At 55.7% G+C, this 16,859-nt stretch overlaps 1 protein-coding gene across 1 annotated transcript; it reads left to right on the top strand.

The window, feature by feature from the left end:
• Positions 1-1,473: 1,473 nt before the first annotated feature.
• Positions 1,474-15,614, top strand: FRS3 (fibroblast growth factor receptor substrate 3). The gene is made up of 7 exons (XM_066982897.1): positions 1,474-1,700; positions 4,276-4,408; positions 4,644-4,732; positions 5,239-5,425; positions 7,388-7,549; positions 7,964-8,121; positions 8,913-15,614. The coding sequence occupies exons 3-7, from the start codon at positions 4,667-4,669 to the stop codon at positions 9,831-9,833; spliced, it is 1,494 nt and encodes a 497-aa protein (XP_066838998.1). The 5' UTR covers positions 1,474-1,700; positions 4,276-4,408; positions 4,644-4,666; the 3' UTR covers positions 9,834-15,614.
• The last annotated feature ends 1,245 nt before the right edge of the window (positions 15,615-16,859 follow it).

The raw sequence follows: 16,859 nt of genomic DNA, 5'->3' as shown, positions 1-16,859 counted from the left end.
TTTTGGGTTTTGTGTCTCTGTGAAGTCCCCCGGGGCTGGGAAAGCAGCAGGGAAAAAGGGGATGGGGCTGGGGGGGCGCCTCGCAGCCCCCTGGGCACCCGGCGAGGTCCCAGCTCCGTGCCGGGGAGGTCGATGTGCCGTTTGGGGCCACGCTGGTCACGGCTTTATCGCGCCTGTTGGTGGACTTTGCACGGGGGGGCCCCCGCGGCTGCCCCTGCCTGCGCCCTCCGCGCTAACGAGCAAAGTCCTCGTTAGCAGCGCAAGGGGACGCGGCCTCGGCTCCAGCTCCAGCCAGGCCCCGGCCCTGGGGGCGCCACGAGGTGCCCGTGGGTGCGGGCTGTGACGGGGGGGGGGCTGCCGGCCCCGAGCCGGGGGGGTTTGGTGGGAGAGCCACGGTGCGGGGTGCTGCGGGGACGTGAAACCGTGCTGCATTGTGCTGCCCTGCGCTCCCCTGCCCCACTGACCCCCCCGAACCCTCTCCTGCCCTAATGTCCCATATTAACCCCCCCGTAAGCCCCTATTGCTCCCCGTAAGCCCCTATTACTCCTGTGTAAGCCCCTGTTATGCCCCCATAAGACCCTGTTGCCCTCTATAAGTCCCTACTGCCCCCTATAAGCCCCTATTATGCTCCTATAAGCCCCTATTGCCCCCTATAATCTCCCGTATAACCCCATATTGCCCCACTATTGCCACTTATAAGCCCCTATTATGCCCCCATAAGACCCTATTGCCCCCTCATAACTCCCTATTGCCCCCTGTAAGTTCCTATTGCCCCCCATAAACCCCTATTACCCCTTATAAGCCCCTATTATGCCTCCATAAGCCCCTATTGCCCCCCTATAGCCCCCCATATAAGCCTCTATTCCCCCCCATAACTCCCTATTGCCCCCCTATTGCCCCCTATAACTCCCTATTGCCCCCCATAAACCCCTATTGCCGCCCTATAATCCTCTATTACCCCACTATAAGCCCCTATTGTCCCCCTATTACCCCCTCCATAAGCCCCTTTTGCCCCCTATAAGCCTCTATTACCTTGCTATAAGCCCCTATTGCCCCCTTATTACCCCCATAAGCCCCCCTTACCCCCTCCATAAGCCCCTATTAACCCCCATAAGGCCCTATTGCCCCCCATAAGCCCCTTTTGCCCCCTATAAGCCTCTATTACCTTCCTATCAGCCCCTATTGCCCCCTTATTACCCCCTTATTACCCCCATAAGCCCCCCTAACCCCCTCCATAAGCCCCTATTAGCCCCCCTAAGCCCCTCTTGCCCCCCATTGCCCCCCCAGGCCCCTTTTGCCCCTCACAGCCCCCTCTCCCCCTGGCCCCGCCCCCTTCCTGGCCCCGCCCCCTCCCTGGCCCCGCCCCCTCTGGCCCCGCCCCCTCCCGCAGCGCCGCGTCCCTCGCGCGCCCCCCAGCGGCCACCGCCCCCCCCCCGCCGTCCCCGGGTCCTCCCAGCGCGCGACGCTCTAGGCGGCGGCCTCCGGACTCGCTGCTCCCGGCGGGCCCCGGCCCGGGCTGGGGGTGGGGGGGGGGGCGGCGGTGGCGGGGCCCGGCCCGGTCCCGGTCCGCAGCCAGGTCCCGGCGGGCCGGGCAGGGGCCGGGCCGGGCCGGGGGGCGGCGGCGGCAGGCAGCGGGGAGCGGTGCCGAGCTCCGGGCACGGGCCTCAGCTCCCGGACGGCGGAGCCGGGCAGCGCCTCAGGTACCGAGCGGCTCCGCGAGGCGCTGGGGGCGCTGCCCCCGGGGGTCCTGAGCCCCCCCCCCCCACGGGGTCATGAGCCCACCCTGGGGGTCCTGAGCCCCCCCCCCCGGGGTTATGAGCCCCCCCCCCGGGGTCCTGAGCCCACCCTGCAGGGTCCTGAGCCCCCACTCGGGGTCCTGAGCCTACCCTGGGGGTCTTGAATCCTTCCCCGGGGGTCCTGAGCCCCCCCCCCACGGGGTCATGAGCCCACCCTGGGGGTCCTGAATCCTTCCCCGGGGGTCCTGAGCTCCCCCCCGGGGTCCTGAGCCCACCCTGCAGGGTCCTGAGCCCGCCCCTCCCCGTGGGTCCTGAGCCCCCACTCGGGGTCCTGAGCCTACCCTGGGGGTCCTGAAGCCTTCCCCGGGGGTCCTGAGCCCCCCCCGGGGTCTTGAACCCCCCCCCCCGGGGGTCCTGAGACCCCCCCCGGCCCCCTGCCCCTGCACTGCCCCTTGCCCCCCCCCAAGCCTCCCAGTTTACCCCTTGCCTCCCCCCCCCAGTGCCTGCCTTGGCCCCCCCATTTTTCCCCCTCAATGCAGCCCCCTTGTGCCCCCCCCCCCACGTATAGCCCCCTTGTCCCCAACCCAGTGTCCCCCTTGTGTGTCTCCCCCCATTGTGTCCCCCTTGTGTCCCCCCGCCCCCCCAGGTACGGCCCCTCGTGTGTCCCCCCCAGTGTAGCCCCCTCGTGTCCCCCATTGCGGTCCCCTTGTCATCATCCCCCAGTGTAACCCCCTTGTTGCCCCCACCCCTTATCTCCCCCTCCCAGTTTCCCCCGTGCCCCCCCCCAGTATAGCCCCTTGCCCCCCCAGTTGCTTCGGGGGCTTCAGGGGCTGGGGGGGGACGCACGCTGTCTCCAGGCTGGGGTCTGCCCGAGCAGTGGGGAGGGTTTTTGGGTTTGGGGTCGGCGGCTGGGACCTCCTTGAAGGTCTCACGGTTAATTTTTATTTTTTTTGTCAGTTCTTCTGCTTGTTATCGCTTCCCGGGCAGGGGACAGGCCCCCAGCCTAGAGCCCCTGCAGGGGAGAGAGACGGAGGTGTTGTGGGGGAGCTGGAGGGGAACGGAGAAGAAGGAGGCAAAGGCAACGTGTTTTCTACAGGATTTTTTTTAAAAACTGATGAGATGGGAGCAGGAGGGCAGAGGTTGTAGAGGCCAAGGCCCCCCCGGTGACCAGGTTAGGCGGAGCAGGGGGGAACCTGGTGCTAAATTATCGCTCAAATCCTGGGAGTAAATCCCCGCCGGGTGCAGGGCGCCGCGCGGAGCAGGGCTCGAGGTGCTGCTGCTGCTGCTCCTGGGGTGGCCGCAGGGAGCGAGGGGCAGGGGGCAGCCGCTGGGTTCGTGCCCCAGCTCCTCCAGCGCGCCCAAAAGGCAGCCCTGCTCCTCCCCGAGAGGGCTTCGCGGGGTCCGGGTGCTGCAGGGAGTTCCCGAGGTGTCGGAGCTGAGGCAAGGTGACCCGGAGCCGCCCAGGAAGGTCGCCCGGGTTGCGTTTTGGTGTCAAAACCAAAGCGGGACCCTTCGGTCAGCTCAGCCCCGTCCCTCCCGCAGGGTGCGGTGAGAGGAGCCCGAGATCCGCCGCCTAACGCGGAGCGGGTGGTGAGGCAGCTCCTGGCGTGGCAGGGAGGTTTCCAACAGCCTTTTGGTTTTCTTCACCGGAGCGCCAGGCTGGGTGCCCGCATGGCTTTATCCTCTCGTGCCACGGATGGAGACGTCGCTAGCTCTCGGTGCCAAACAAACCGCGGCACCCTCCCGCGTTATCTGCTGCTGAACCCAGTGCCCTGGGTCCGTTAAGATCGCACCAAGGCTCCCGTTTATTTCCTCGCTGCTAGGCGTGTAATTCCCGCGCGCTTCATACTTGCGCTTCCTGTTATCAGATAGGAGAGTTTTGGGGCGTTTGTTGCTTTTTGTAGTCCGAAACAGACCAGTCGTTGTGTTTGCTTTGCTTTTAAGGCCGCTTGTTCTCCGGCCCTTCAGGGCCTCCCATGGAACGAAGGCACCTTCACGCTCCAAAGCAGCAGATGCGTGCGATCCCTCGTGTCCTCGCCGCTCCCTGCCGTTCGGTGTTACTGCTGCGACTGCAGCCGCTCTGATAAGCTCCTCTCCTGCTTGGGGTCCCAAAGCCAAGAAGTGAAATGTCTCACTTTTAGGTTTTCTAGCTGGCATTTCTTCAGAAGTTGTGTGTTGAAAGCACTCGCTGTTCCCTGCCCGTTGGGAGGCAAATGTTTTCAAGTCCAGTGTCTGCGCTGAGCTCTTGATAAGTTTGCTGGAAAATTGGCACAGCGAGCAAAGGAGGGTAATTTGCACTGTCTGTGCAAAGCGTTTGAACATCCGATGTCTGCTTTAAGCCTGCTGTGCGTTTTAGGAGCAGTATGTGCAGAATTATTCCCTATATTCATTCAAGTGCAGGTAGCTACAAAAAAAAACCAACAACACGTGCCTTCCTTTCCTTGAGATATTTGAGGATAAATTCAGTGAGACTTTCCCATCCCCACATGCTTATTGTTCCCTGGTTTACTGATCTCTTTCATTGTAATTTCCTCGCCAGGTGGAAGATGGGGCAGTTTCGCTCCTGCTCGAGGTGACTGACACCTGCTCGCCATGAAGTCCCGAAGGAGATAGAGGGACAGTAGTGGGAATTTCTTCTCACCCTATAAAAACACCCAAACAGTTGCCTAATGGTAAGAAAGCGGTTATTTTTATTACTATTACTATTATTATTATTAGACTTACATTACCCTGTGTCTAGTAACCGAGGAACACACTGCAAAGTTCTCAAAGTACAAACGTTTGAGATCCAGACACGCTGAGCTGTGTAAAGGAGGGGGGAGGAAGGTAAAATGCTGCTTGTTGGGAGAGGGTGGGAGGAGTTGGCCTGGAAATGTGATTGTCTTCTGTTTTGTGGCCTTTCCCCAGGGATTACCTCTCCTGCTGACGTCATGGGGAGCTGCTGCAGTTGTCTGTGCAGAGACAGCATCCCAGACAACCACCCCAGCAAATTTAAGGTAGGTTTTGGACCCCAGCCCCATTGCAGAATCTGGCAGGGCTGGCTGCTAGCAAAGCCCAGCATGGGTCGGACTCCAGGCATAGAAGTAACGAAAAACTCTGCTCCTGCAGATAGGTCTTCCAGCTGATAAGATTTGCAAATATGTTGCTGATTTATTGTATTATTGTTAAGCATCCTCTGCTGCAAATCTGTTTGTATTTGCAGTAGAAATTTCCCCTGCACTGAGATTCAGCCTGAGCAAGGAAATGGAGAACTGGAGAGAAACCTTTTATTGCTCAGGGCTCTGTTCCAGTGGCTTTGTTGAGGCACATCAGCTGAACTGCCAAGCGCACAGTCTCCAGGGCTGCCGGCTTGGCGCCTTGTGCCAGCGATGAATTCATGCTCTCGGCTGAGATAAAGTCATCTCAGTGACTGGAGGGGGAATCCGTGGGAATCACAGGACCTTTGCGGGTGGCCGTTTGTTTTTTAATGTCTCCCAACGCACCGAGTGCCTGGCTTCTGCAGGTAACGAACGTGGACGATGAAGGCAACGAGCTGGGATCTGGGATCATGGAGCTGACACAGACGGAGCTCATCTTGCACACTCACAAGCGGGACGCGGTCCGGTGGCCCTACCTCTGCCTGCGCCGCTATGGCTACGACTCCAACCTCTTCTCCTTCGAGAGCGGCCGCCGCTGCCAGACGGGGCAGGGTGAGTGCTCAGCTCCCGGGGGAAGGAGCTCCGAGGCTTCTGCTCCCCGGCAGCCGGGCTGAGCCGATGCTCGTTTCCTCCCAAATTCCCACATCTAACAAATCCACAGGTCCTTCTGCAGCCTCTGTTCCCCCAGAACACCAGTGGGCACGCACATGCAGTCTTTACTCCCAATTAAAACACTTAATGAGAGCTCTGGACTTGGTCATAAATCTCACAGTCTCATTTTGCTAGTGCGTTGGCACTCGAGGTAATTAGTGAAACAGGATTGAGCTCAAGTTTCCATTGGAGCACATCTAACGTCAGGGAGAGCGTTAGTTACCCGGTCAGCTCCAAAGGATGCACAGCCGCGGTAGGAGGGGCTGCTGGACGTGTTTCAGCAGGTCCTGGGAAGTGCTTTCTGCGAGACTAAAGCTTTGCCGAGCATCTTTGAGCTCTGGGAGTAGCTCTGGGACGTCAGCTGCACCTTTCTGCAGCCCCCCTGCTTAGCATTTGATTATTTCACAGCTCTCTCAAGTGTCTGTCAGTAGCAGCAGTTGTTTAAACGCCGTTTGGTTTTCACCACGTTCTCTCTGCTTTGGTTAGCGCTGTTCCTCCTGACTGCTTTGTATTTTGTGTCCGGCAGCGCTGCGTGATGTAGAGGGAAGGGACTTGTGCGTTTTACTGATTTTGTGCACGGGGATGCTGTGCATAGAAGAGGGAAGTGAGTCACCCAGGACTGGGTGCCAAGTCATCAGCACCGGGAGCAGACTCCAGTTTTACTCTGGTGCCTCTTAGTTCCTCCACCAGTCTGTCTCTTGCTTTTAAAGAGCTGAGCGTTTTCCTGGCACATGCGTCCCAGGAGAGGGGGGAAAAAAAAGTTTGTTTCCTCATTCTGTTATCGTGTTTGTAAACTCCGTATCCAAAATGACTCTGCACGACTGTTCGGTGCCTGTGGAGTACTGCACAAATCTGTAGTGCCGTATGCTCCTTTTTAAGATTTATGGAAGTGGAGCTTTCCTCTCCTGGCATGGCGTGCCAGCGATGGGAACTGCTTGTCTTCGGTCGTCTGTTTTGCCTTTCCCAGGATCAGGGATTAGAATTCTGCTGTCGGTGCTTTTTGGTTTTATTTAGACCCAAGGAGCGGTGATAAAGCTGTTTGCTCTTCGTATCCTAGGACATTTTTAGCAGACACGCACTTACTCATTGGTCTTAACGCAGACAGAAGTGAGAGGGATGGCACTGTGCTGTGATGAGTTCTCCCTTCCTTGTAGGATTTTTTCTGCTACATTAATTTTATTTGGAGGATTGCTTCCTGGTGCCGCTCCCCATCTTATATAAGGCAGAAATAGCTGGGTTTTTTTGGCCAGAATGTTTTAAACATTATTCTTTGGAGTAGCAGCAGCTGTTGCCATGCCGTCCTCGTTGCTATGGCTTTTGTGCGTGTGTGTGCGTGCCAGCTTGGGATTGGCTTGCTCTGCACACACCAGCTCTGGTTTGGGCTGCTCGTTTGGGGAGACACTTCTGAATTTGATGCGTTTCTGAAATGTGATGTGCTCGGCCCTCCCTCCCGTACGCACTCCACAGGGCCCAGCTCAGCCTCGACCAGTCACTGGAAATACTTTCCCGTGGCATTGAGAATTGGCCAGGGTGCCAAGTGAGTTAAAACAGAAGATGAGAGCTGAAACAAGACTGGTTAGCCCATCCCTTTTCACACCTCTGCTCATCTAGGAGTGAGTGCCATAAGTTAATTGGGGCGCTCGCTGTTTTTCTTGTAAGAACACATCATTTGGTGCGATGATGCTTTAATCCACCGAGTTATTGGTTGGTCTCCTGTGGCTGTGAGTTGCAGGGGTGAGTTATATCAAATCCAGCAAAAGAAACCAAAACTGCCCGCTCATTTAGAGTGCAGAACTATGTTTTCTCTGGTTACAGCAGGATTGCTTTCTTCGTTTTCTGACCCTCCTCCATGCTACTCCGCAGGGATTTTTGCCTTCAAGTGTTCCAGAGCGGAGGAGATCTTTAACCTGCTCCAGGACCTGATGCAGTGTAACAGCATCAACGTCGTGGAGGAGCCGGTTGTCATCACCAGGAACAGTCACCCCACGGAGCGGGAGCTCTCCCGGACCCCCCAGGCACCCAGCAGTAAGGCTCCTTCGGTCTGCGGGGAGAAGCGGGTGCAGAGACGCGGGCGCTGCCTGCGATGGCTCGTGCCAAAGTGCCCCTTGCAGGGCACGGATATTTCCCGAGTGCTGCCTCGCTGCTGGCCTGTGTCTTTATACCCGTGCGCGCCCCGTGCAGCGGGTTTATTTTAAGGCCCCACTTGTCTGCGATGTGGTGTTTTGTTCCCAAGGAAATGGCAAAAAAACAAAAAAACAACAAAAAAAAACCTCTGGTAGCCAACCAGGTTGTCACCCTTTGGTTGGTTTTCGTCTTCCCCAGGCCAGCTGATTCTGATTTAGAGAGTGCAGCGAAGAGGCCAGCTCACTGTGAAAACGCAGTCTGCTCTTTTTTTGTACCAAACTGATGCTCTGACTGTCTGCCTTTGTTCTTTCCCAGGTCTGGGGTACACCGTCCCAGGATTTCCCAATGGATTTCACAGCTTCTCTGGAGAACCCCTGTCCTACTCGGCAGCCCGCCACCCCTCCGTGAGCAGCCTGAGGCATTCCTCCGTGGGTGAAGACTCCACTCACGCCCTCATTGGGCCTGACGAGCAGGTAAACATGGATGTCCTGAATTCTGCTGTTTGCAAGCAACGAGCTTGCTTTGCTTCCAGTCCTGTGCAGTGCTTGGTTTCTCTCACTCCTGCTCAAAGTCCTTACTCAAGGACCCTCAGGGGATCCTTGTATCTTCACCATCCTTTTTCTCCTTTGCTTCATTTTGGTCTCAGAGACTTCTGCTCTGATGCTTCACTAAAACAGGCATTCCACTGAGGTGGGCTGATTGGCGTCCTTGATGCCCATCTGTTCATTCACTTGACAACTATTTAACAGCAGCGCTTAGCTTGGGAGTCTGTCATATGTCCTTATCCGCCAGCTATCGCTGCAGCCCCTACACCAGTGTGCAGATGTGTTCCCAAGTTCGGGTTTGTTTAATTTTTGATGATCAGCTCTTTATTCTCAGTTTTAGAAGTTAAGATTTTCCCTCCATAATTCATCTTATCTCAGCCACTATCAGAGAAGCCTGTGTAGGGGTGAGTGCTGCCGTATATCCCGTGTAAGGAGCTGAAGGAAACGTTTTTCAGGTGGCTTTGCTTCTTGTTCTGTACCACGTGCATCCGATGTGAAATAGATGACGTGTGTCTCCTGCAGTCGGACTCCTTTTTTTCTCTCCCTCGGCCCACAAATCCAGACTTCTATGTTTTGCTTCCCCAAATCTTTTCAACTTCGGAATGTTTTTCATCTCCTCCATCACCACTTTTCCCTGTCGCTTTCTCAGCTCCTGGCAGTTGCTTTGCCCTTGCCTCTTCTCTTCTCCCTTCACTGTCCCTCTGCTTCTCTCCTTGCAGTCCCACACCTACGTGAACACGGCCAATGGTGATCAGGAGCCGAGGGGCCGACACTGTATGCACTCCTTGCCTGAAGCCCACCCTCCTTTCCCTCATAGGAACCGCAGCTGCTCCCTCGAAGACCGCAACCCCCAGGTCTTTCTGCAGCCGGGGGAGGTGAAATTCGTGTTGGGCCCCGCGCCCAACTACAGGCGCATCTCTCGGCACCCCCAGGAGTGCAGGACCTACTTCTGCGCCCCCAACAACAACAACAACGAGTGCGAGGGTGAGTGCCCCTCGCCCCAGTGCGTCTACGAAAACGTCAACGGCTTGCTGCCCCCCGGCAGCTCGTCCCTCTGCCGGGCCGGGCGCTTGAAAGTCCCCCGGGAGGACGCGGGCTCAGCCGGCTGCTCCCAGCGCAGGGCAGCCTTGCTGCACTACGAGAACTTGCCCTCGCTGCCTCCGGTGTGGGAGTGCCAGCCGCTCCGGCGGGGCGAGGAGGACGCTGGGGACGCGCTGACGCCTTCCCCCAACGGCTACCCCGAGGCTGGCGAAGAGGATCCCCTGCAGAACTACATGAACTCGGAGAGCACCGCGCTGCACGGGGGCAGCAGCCTGCGGCGCGGCGGCTTCCTGCCCAAACCCCGTCGGGGCTGCGTGCCCAACGTCTTCAGCTTCGATTTCCCCCGGCCCCGGCTGGAGCAGCCGCGGCAGCTCAACTACATCCAGGTGGAGCTGGAGGCTGAGCCTCGCAAGGGGCACGCGAAGCCCCCGGCCCCCTGTGCTGCACCTCCCGGTGCCCACGAAGCCCGCCGGACGGACTCCTACGCCATCATTGACCTCAAAAAGACAGCAGCCATGTCCAATTTGCAAAGGGCCCTGCCGAGGGATGACGGGACTTCACGGAAAACTCGACATAACAGCACTGACCTGCCTCTGTGAGGGGCGCTGCCGAGTGCGAGCACTGTGTTGTGGCTTTGGTACCTGCCCTTCAGCGTGACTTCCATTCGCCATCGCCCTCCGCTTCCCCGTTACCCCATTTCCTGGTGTCATGGGATGGGTCCTGCAGCTGATGTTAAGGCTAGTCTGTCCGTCCGTCTTCCCCTCCCCGTCTCTCCCGTGTAGTTTGTTTTATAAAGCCTTACGGGATACTGGAAGCCGCCGTGCGGAGGTGAACAGAGGGGCAGGAGGCGGCAGCAGGAGGTGGCGCTGCGCGGGTACCGCCTCGGACAGGGCCAGCTCTGATTTCCCGGCAGCTCCGTGGGCAGCGCAGGCAGCCTGGCTGCAGAGCCGGGGCACGGTGGAGAGGCGGTTCCAAAAACGAGGTGCTGGGGGAGCTCCACGGCAAATCAAGCTCAAACCCATCTCCCGTGGGTTTCACAGCTCCGGGGGCAGCGAGCTCTGCGGTCAGGCCACTCCAAAGTCAGTCTTGCCTTGTGCTTTCCGTGGTCCCTGACACCACGGGAGCTCATGCTGCAGTCTTTCCCCCCCCTCAGCTTGCTCCTTTCTCCCTCTGCACTGCTTCCTTGAAGCTCGCAGAAGCTTCTCGTCCTTCTGGCCCTTTCCCAGATTTGATTTAAATTGGGCGACTCTAGAAATTAGTAGAGGAGGAGACACAGCCATGGACGCAGACACTGTGATCACACAAACCTCATTTCCTGAAGACGCCCTGCTTAAAAAGAGGAGGGGAAGACTGCAAGGATGAGAGATTGTAGGTTTGCGATAGAAGCCTTCAACTGTACCGTACACTGTTTTGATTTTTAAGGGTTCTTTTTGGTGGCTGTTCAGAAGTGCCGTTGACTTGCTGATTTATTTATTCGTTTATTTATTTAATTATTTATTAAATGCTCTTTTGCATCCCAGTGGTAGTTGCCAAAACCGGTGCCAATACGAAACGTGCTTGCTCACGCGCTCTGCCTGGGGTCTCCGATGAGAGCTGGTGGCTTTGCTGAGCTGTGGCCAGGGAAAAGAGCAGCTGGGAATCGATTTTTTTTTTTTAATTTAATTTTATGTTTTTTTAACTGGGATTCACTGCCACAGGGTGGGTGGGTGGGTGGGAAGCGGTGGGGGAGACGTGGGAGCGCGAGCAGAGCTGCAAGGCAGCCGAGCTTGGAGTTGTATCAAAGACGTTTCCACCACCCACGTGCCTGGCTGGGCCCATGAGAAATATTTGATCTGTGTTTCGAGTGAGCGTGCCGCGCGTTTCCTACAACTGCAGCCTTGGGAAGGGCTGAGTTTCAGCTCTCGGGTAAACTTGCGGCCTTTGATGTTGGATTTTTCTGTTGACACCGGGGCTGAGTTTGAGCTGAGCTGTCAGGCCTCCCTTTTGAGGTCCCGTGTAGGGTCTGTGCCCCTCTCTGGGTGGGGACGTGCCACCGCCCCTCTGCGTGGTGACGCTGCAGCTCAGTCCCTCCCTGTGTCCCTCTTTGCCATTGCGAGCCGCTTCTGCGAGGCAGAAGCGCTCTGGGTCGCTTTGGAGTCCCGCGTTTCTGCTCTCCGTGTTCATCTCCCTCCCTGGGATGCGAGCTGAGGGACGGAGCGCTCGTTCGCCGAGCCTTGCCGTGTCCTTGTTCCCAAAGCTTTCTGATTTGAAGTCGGAGAGCCGCTGGTGCGAAAGGGGACGGAACCTGGTTGTCCAGCCGTAACCTGCTTCCGAGGGCCACGGGCTCGATTGCCGTATTTCTGAAGCTCAGCCTGGTTTTCGTGCGGTGGTGTCGTGCTGGAGCGGGACCCTTTTGGGAGCACGGGCACGTGGCACGCAGCTCGGAAAGGCATCGAAGTCCGGGTAATGCCGTGCCCGTGTCTGCACAGCGCGGATTCCTTGACTTGTTTATTGCACTAGAAATTCAGAGTGCACCACGTGCTTATATTCAGTGATTTTTTCCTTTTTTTTGGGAAGTTCTTGTGTTTGTCGCCCATTGTTTTCTCCACTCCAACCCTTGAGTGATTTATAACCGAAAGGAAACCCGAGTCATATATTTTTATATGTATGCCAAATGACTTTATTTGAAGGGAAAGGGACAAGTAATGTATTCCCCTAAACCTATCAACCTTTCATTTAAGGAAGTGAGAGAAGAAATTGTTTAACTCTATGTATTAAAAAAATTAACTGCATTAAGCCTTAACCAAACTACTTAAATAATTCTAATTATTTTTCTAATTTCTAAATGAGAAGTGTCTAATCTGTAAGCGTCGCCCCCGGGACAGCTCCAGCGGCTCTGACCCCGCAGCGCAGTGCTAGGGAGCCTCTGCGTGAACCTGCCTTCACAGCGTCACTGCCCCGCTGGGGAATGCAAAATACTCCCCAATTTCCCCCAGAAAGGTTAAAAAAGATGAAATGTTTCACGTTTACGTGGAGCACGACGGCAGGGCCAGGTCTGCAGGCTGGGGATGTGCAGTTGGGTGAGGGCTCGTGTGTCCGTCAGCCTTGGGGCGCCTGGTGGTGGCACCTGCTGGTGGCACCGCCTGCTCCCCGTGGCCGTGGTGGCCCCCAGCTGCGTGTCCCCCCGGGATGGGACGTGCCCGGAGGTGTCGGGAGGAGCACGGCTGCATTGCTGGGGGCTTCTTGCCGCAGTCCCTCGAAGGGTGGCTCAAACTAGCTTTGGATTTGGGAAAGCTGGCCTTGATGTTTGGGTTGCTGCCGTTCACGTCCTGACGAACTGTGCTGTCTGGCTTGTGCCTCCTGGCCTCCTCCAGCGATCCCAAAGCTCCCCTACCTCACAAGGACATCAAAAGCTTCTGCGAGGAGAGCCCTGGGCAGCGTGCACAGCACCCACCTTACTGCCGGTCCCCGCCAGCATCCCGCACCCCAGCACCCCGCACCCCCTTTACAGCTGCACCTATTCAAAGGAGGAAGGAAAAAAAAAAGAAGCGTTTTCTCGTCTTTAAGGAAGAACTGATGTTGGCTGCTTTCAGAGAATCGTATTCCAGTGGGCACCTCGCTTCTCCGTCCTCTGCTTCACGCTGCGGTATCGCCACCTCCCCGGAAGGCCTCGGGGATGAAAAGCTGGTCACAGCCCATTGTTCGCAGTGGGTTTGTTTAATGTTTAAGCAACTCAGTGGGAAACTTCATGTGGGCAACCAGGAAACCAAACGATGTTTTATTATGGCTTTCAGGGTGTGCATCAAGTTCACGTGCAGTTGATTTTTCTCATTTTTCTTTGCTTCTGTGGAAAAGTTCACTAGAGCAATATCTGCGTTAAGTGACCCGGACCCTTTCGTAACTTCTTACGCCTCAATTTTGCAGGTGGTGTGAAGGTGCAGGAACAGACCGGAGTTGTTGGAACGCTGAGGCAGTAGTTCTTGGGGCACTGGGAGCAGAAATGTTACTATTTTGGGTTTCTCCCTGGTATTTCCACCTGTGTGGAGCTCTCCAGTGTCGCAGCTTCCTCTAGTGGTCAGACTTGAAACGGTTGCAGGAGGAAAAATCAGTGTGAGGTGGGAAGGCTGGGGTGTCTGAGCTGGTGTTTTTTCATTCCTTCAGTTCTTTGATTTGGGTGTTGGGCAGTAGGGATCCCCACTGGGAACTCCTTGGAGTCATTCCTTCTTACTGTTTTCTTTTGGTTGAAAATTCTGAAATATGCTGTATCTTTATGGCACTTTGCAAGGATGGACCTCGCAGGTCTTGCTTTGAGCCTTACGTGCGAGTTTGCTGGACTTTCCCAAGGAGTGCATAGACACGTGCGTGCTCACTTGGGTGGGAAACAAACCAGGGCTTACCGACAGCTCCTCCTGTCCCACCAGCCATGGTGCACCCCCTGCAGCGAAGACGGTCTCCGCGGAGCAGAACCCCTCACCCTTTGTGGTTGCGTCCGTAGATCTGGATTCGAGATTGCGCGATCCATCCGGGACTCTGTGCCTCCAGCTGACGGCGCACAGTTGGCTGGGAGGAAAGGAACGAGTGGGCGTACGTCTGAAGCCTTCTCCAGCACCGGTCCCCGAAGCTGAGCGAAGCCCTGAGGTCATTTAATTCCCAGCTTGCTTCTGCAGGTGGATCCCTCGCCTGGTGCCCCTCGTGCCCAGCTCTTCTGTCCGTGGATGGGAACCTGGAAAACGGAGCAGTGCGCAGGCAGCTCCGGGGTTTGCTGAGACTTGCTTGGGATCCTAAGAGGAGGTTTGGGCAACAAAACAAAGCTGGCCGGGGTAATGGGGACGAGCTGGCAGCCCGAGCCTGGCTGCTGGATCCTGGGCTTTGCTGCTCGGTGGCTTTGTGTGGCTCCTGCTGGAGGCTGCGGTGCTGCTTTGCTGTCCTCTGCTTGTAGGATCGAGGTTTAGGGGACGACTGGGGAAGCAGGTGTCTGCTGTGCAGCGAGGATTTGACTGTCTTAACCTTTTAAAGTGCTTCTTGTTTGAGTTCTGAGTTAATCAACCAGAGTTTTTCCCCTGATATTTCTTCCCTGGTGACTGCATAAAGAGGTCTTTTACCCTTCCCTTTCCCAGGAACCTGTTGGGAGGTGTATAGCTTCTCATGGCTCCCAGTCGTTGTTTATTGTGGGAGGGTTTTTCATTTTGTTTTCTAATTCTAACCCATTTTATGTGCCTGCTTTTCCCGCTAGGGAAGGAGGTTTGATTATTTGTGAGCTGTATCTGCCTTACAGGGAGGGGGTGGCAAAGGAGAGGCTGGCTTGTGAGGGTTAAGGGATCAATATTTCTGCAGAGTTTGATTGTCTCAGTACTAAGTGTCACTTTTCTTACCTAAGCCATGCTGTCCTCCGGGACAAAACCCAAACCCAGCTTCAGCTCCTGCTGTCTTTATTTCCAGCGAGCGATTACCGACCAAATACCTCCGATCCCCAGGACCCTGTCTCGCACCAGCAGGGCTCCCACCTCGGGTTCTGCTCCGCGTCTCCTTTCCCCGTGCCTCAGTTTCACCGTGGCAAAACAGGGAAGGTGGTGGCGACCTCCTTGGTGTGCTGATGCCTGTGAGATCCGAGGGAGAGCGCTGCGGCAGGGCTTGGTACTACGTCCGTATGTTGTCTTAGCCATTTTCTCCCCAAATCGTTCCTCTGTCCCTCCACGTTACGCTGCTCAGCCTTCGTGGGTCGTATTTTGACTGTGAAGTATCATTAACGAACGATTGTTAATGAACGCGTTGCCTCGTCGTGGTCCAAATCCAGCTTCCAGGGGGCTGCAGCCAGTCTTTCTGGGAAGTTTCTCTTTCCCCCAAACGTGGCTCCTGGTGCAATGCTGTGCACGGGTAGCAGAACAGGTTCAGATTCCTGTTACCAAACAGGACCAAAGGTTGAATACGTTAGGGGAAATCCCGAGAGCTTTGAAGTTGCCAATTACAAGCCGGGGTATAGAAAAAGTTAATTCTTAAGAAGGGGCCTAATTTGTTTTTCTTCCCTAAGCGAATGTGATTTTCAAGTCGAAAGACCCAGATGCATCCGTGTTATCTCGAGCTCTTCTCCCCCGTGGTTCTCCGTGTTGTTCCTTGTACTGGTGTCTTTGATACTGAACATTTCGATGCGGCAGAAAAACGAAGGTGCTCTGGGGCTCCGGCCACCGGGGACTGGGTTGATCTTACCGGAGGGGTTGATCCTGCTGTGTAATTGCTTCTTCAGGTTATTCCTATGGATATCCATTCGGTCCCTCTTTATATTTCATCCGGGTGTAACCTTAAAGGCGAAGAACAGTAGCAGTGCTATGTGACCCGAGGAGTGCTCATGTCTTACCTTAACGTGCACTACGAGTGTATACAGAATAAACGGAATATGACGATTATCCGCTGGTCGTGTCCTTTTTATTTAACATTGAACGTCTGGGGGGGGCTGGGATGGATGAAGTCAACCTTCTCCTGCCCGTGGCCCCTCCAAACCCTCCTCGTGTCCTGCAATTCACCCTTTTCACCCTGGCGCCCGTGGGCCCGCAGCAGGTCTGGCTGTGGCATGTCTGATGTCTTCAGGACCAGTTGTTTTGGGAGCTTGATTTTTGAGAAGAAAGGAACAAAGCGGCTCTTTTGAACTAAAAACGACTATATTGAACTTGGTCACGGTTCTAAGAGGGAAATTACACACCTCTGAGCGATTCCTGTGGATGGTAACCCATCCCCAGCCAACCTTTTTACTAAAATACACTTTTTTATAGGTGACGATAAATGACGCATCTCCCATCATGACCAGGCACAGCCGGGTGCCTTGTCCCTGCTCTCGTGGACTCCAAAGGTGAGACACAGGTTAAATAAAAAAGCAATTAGCTCCGTGGGGAAGGTTTGGTCACCTCACGTCCTGGTCAGCCATGTCCTTTTTGTCCCCCTCTTGTTTTTGCCAGGGGGTGAACAGTTGCTGCTGCTTGTGCCAATCCTCGGTGATAAGATAACGTTTGAGTTAAAAGATATTTTGTCCTTCTGATAATAAGCCAGGACACAAAATATTTGGCACGTGTTGTGTTCCTAAACCCAACTGCTGAGGAGGAGAGGGCTGATGGTGCAGACAGCTCCCCGCGGCCCTATTCCTTCTCCCTTTGCCCCGGCACCTCTCCTGCCCCAGGGAGGGGTAAACGTGCGTCCCAGGGTGGAACAGCTCCTGCTTACTGCTGGTGGTGGTCTAAAATCTCCTCTTGGAGAGGAAACCAGAAGGGAAGCAATTCAGTGAGGCTCTGATTAACAGGAAAAAATAGGGAAAAACTGCAATAAATTTGGAAAATAAAAAAACCTTGTGCACAAACAGATGCCTTTCCGCCTCTGCTGGCTGGCGACCATGGGGATGCCTCTGTGGGATAACTTCATGCGATGTTTTTTTGGGCAGGGGCCGGAGCTTGGTGCAGAAACGTTTGGCTGAGGCTCTGAAACTACCGAGTCTTCAGCAGAATTTCTTTTTAGGGCACAGCCACCACCGACAGTTCATCGTGGACCAGGCTTCCACCGAGACAAGCAGGAGGAAAGCACGAGGTTGCCTTGGACTTTGACGTGCTGAACGTGGGCTGAACGCAGCGGGGGGATCTGTGCTCGCTGGAGTCCTGCCCTTAAGA

The sequence above is a fragment of the Anser cygnoides genome, chromosome 25 (genome assembly GCF_040182565.1).
Source record: "Anser cygnoides isolate HZ-2024a breed goose chromosome 25, Taihu_goose_T2T_genome, whole genome shotgun sequence".
Lineage (NCBI taxonomy): Eukaryota > Metazoa > Chordata > Aves > Anseriformes > Anatidae > Anser > Anser cygnoides.
The sequence above is the reverse complement of the archived record's forward strand: the minus strand, read 5'-3'. Positions and strand labels throughout refer to the sequence as shown.

Bases quoted from the DNA above. Each gene is read 5' to 3' on its own strand.
- FRS3 (XM_066982897.1), top strand. From the start codon at position 4,667: ATGGGGAGCTGCTGCAGTTGTCTGTGCAGAGACAGCATCCCAGACAAC. The intron at 7,550-7,963 runs GTAAGGCTCCTT...GTTCTTTCCCAG, and splicing joins GACCCCCCAGGCACCCAGCA to GTCTGGGGTACACCGTCCCA. The intron at 8,122-8,912 runs GTAAACATGGAT...CTCTCCTTGCAG, and splicing joins TCATTGGGCCTGACGAGCAG to TCCCACACCTACGTGAACAC.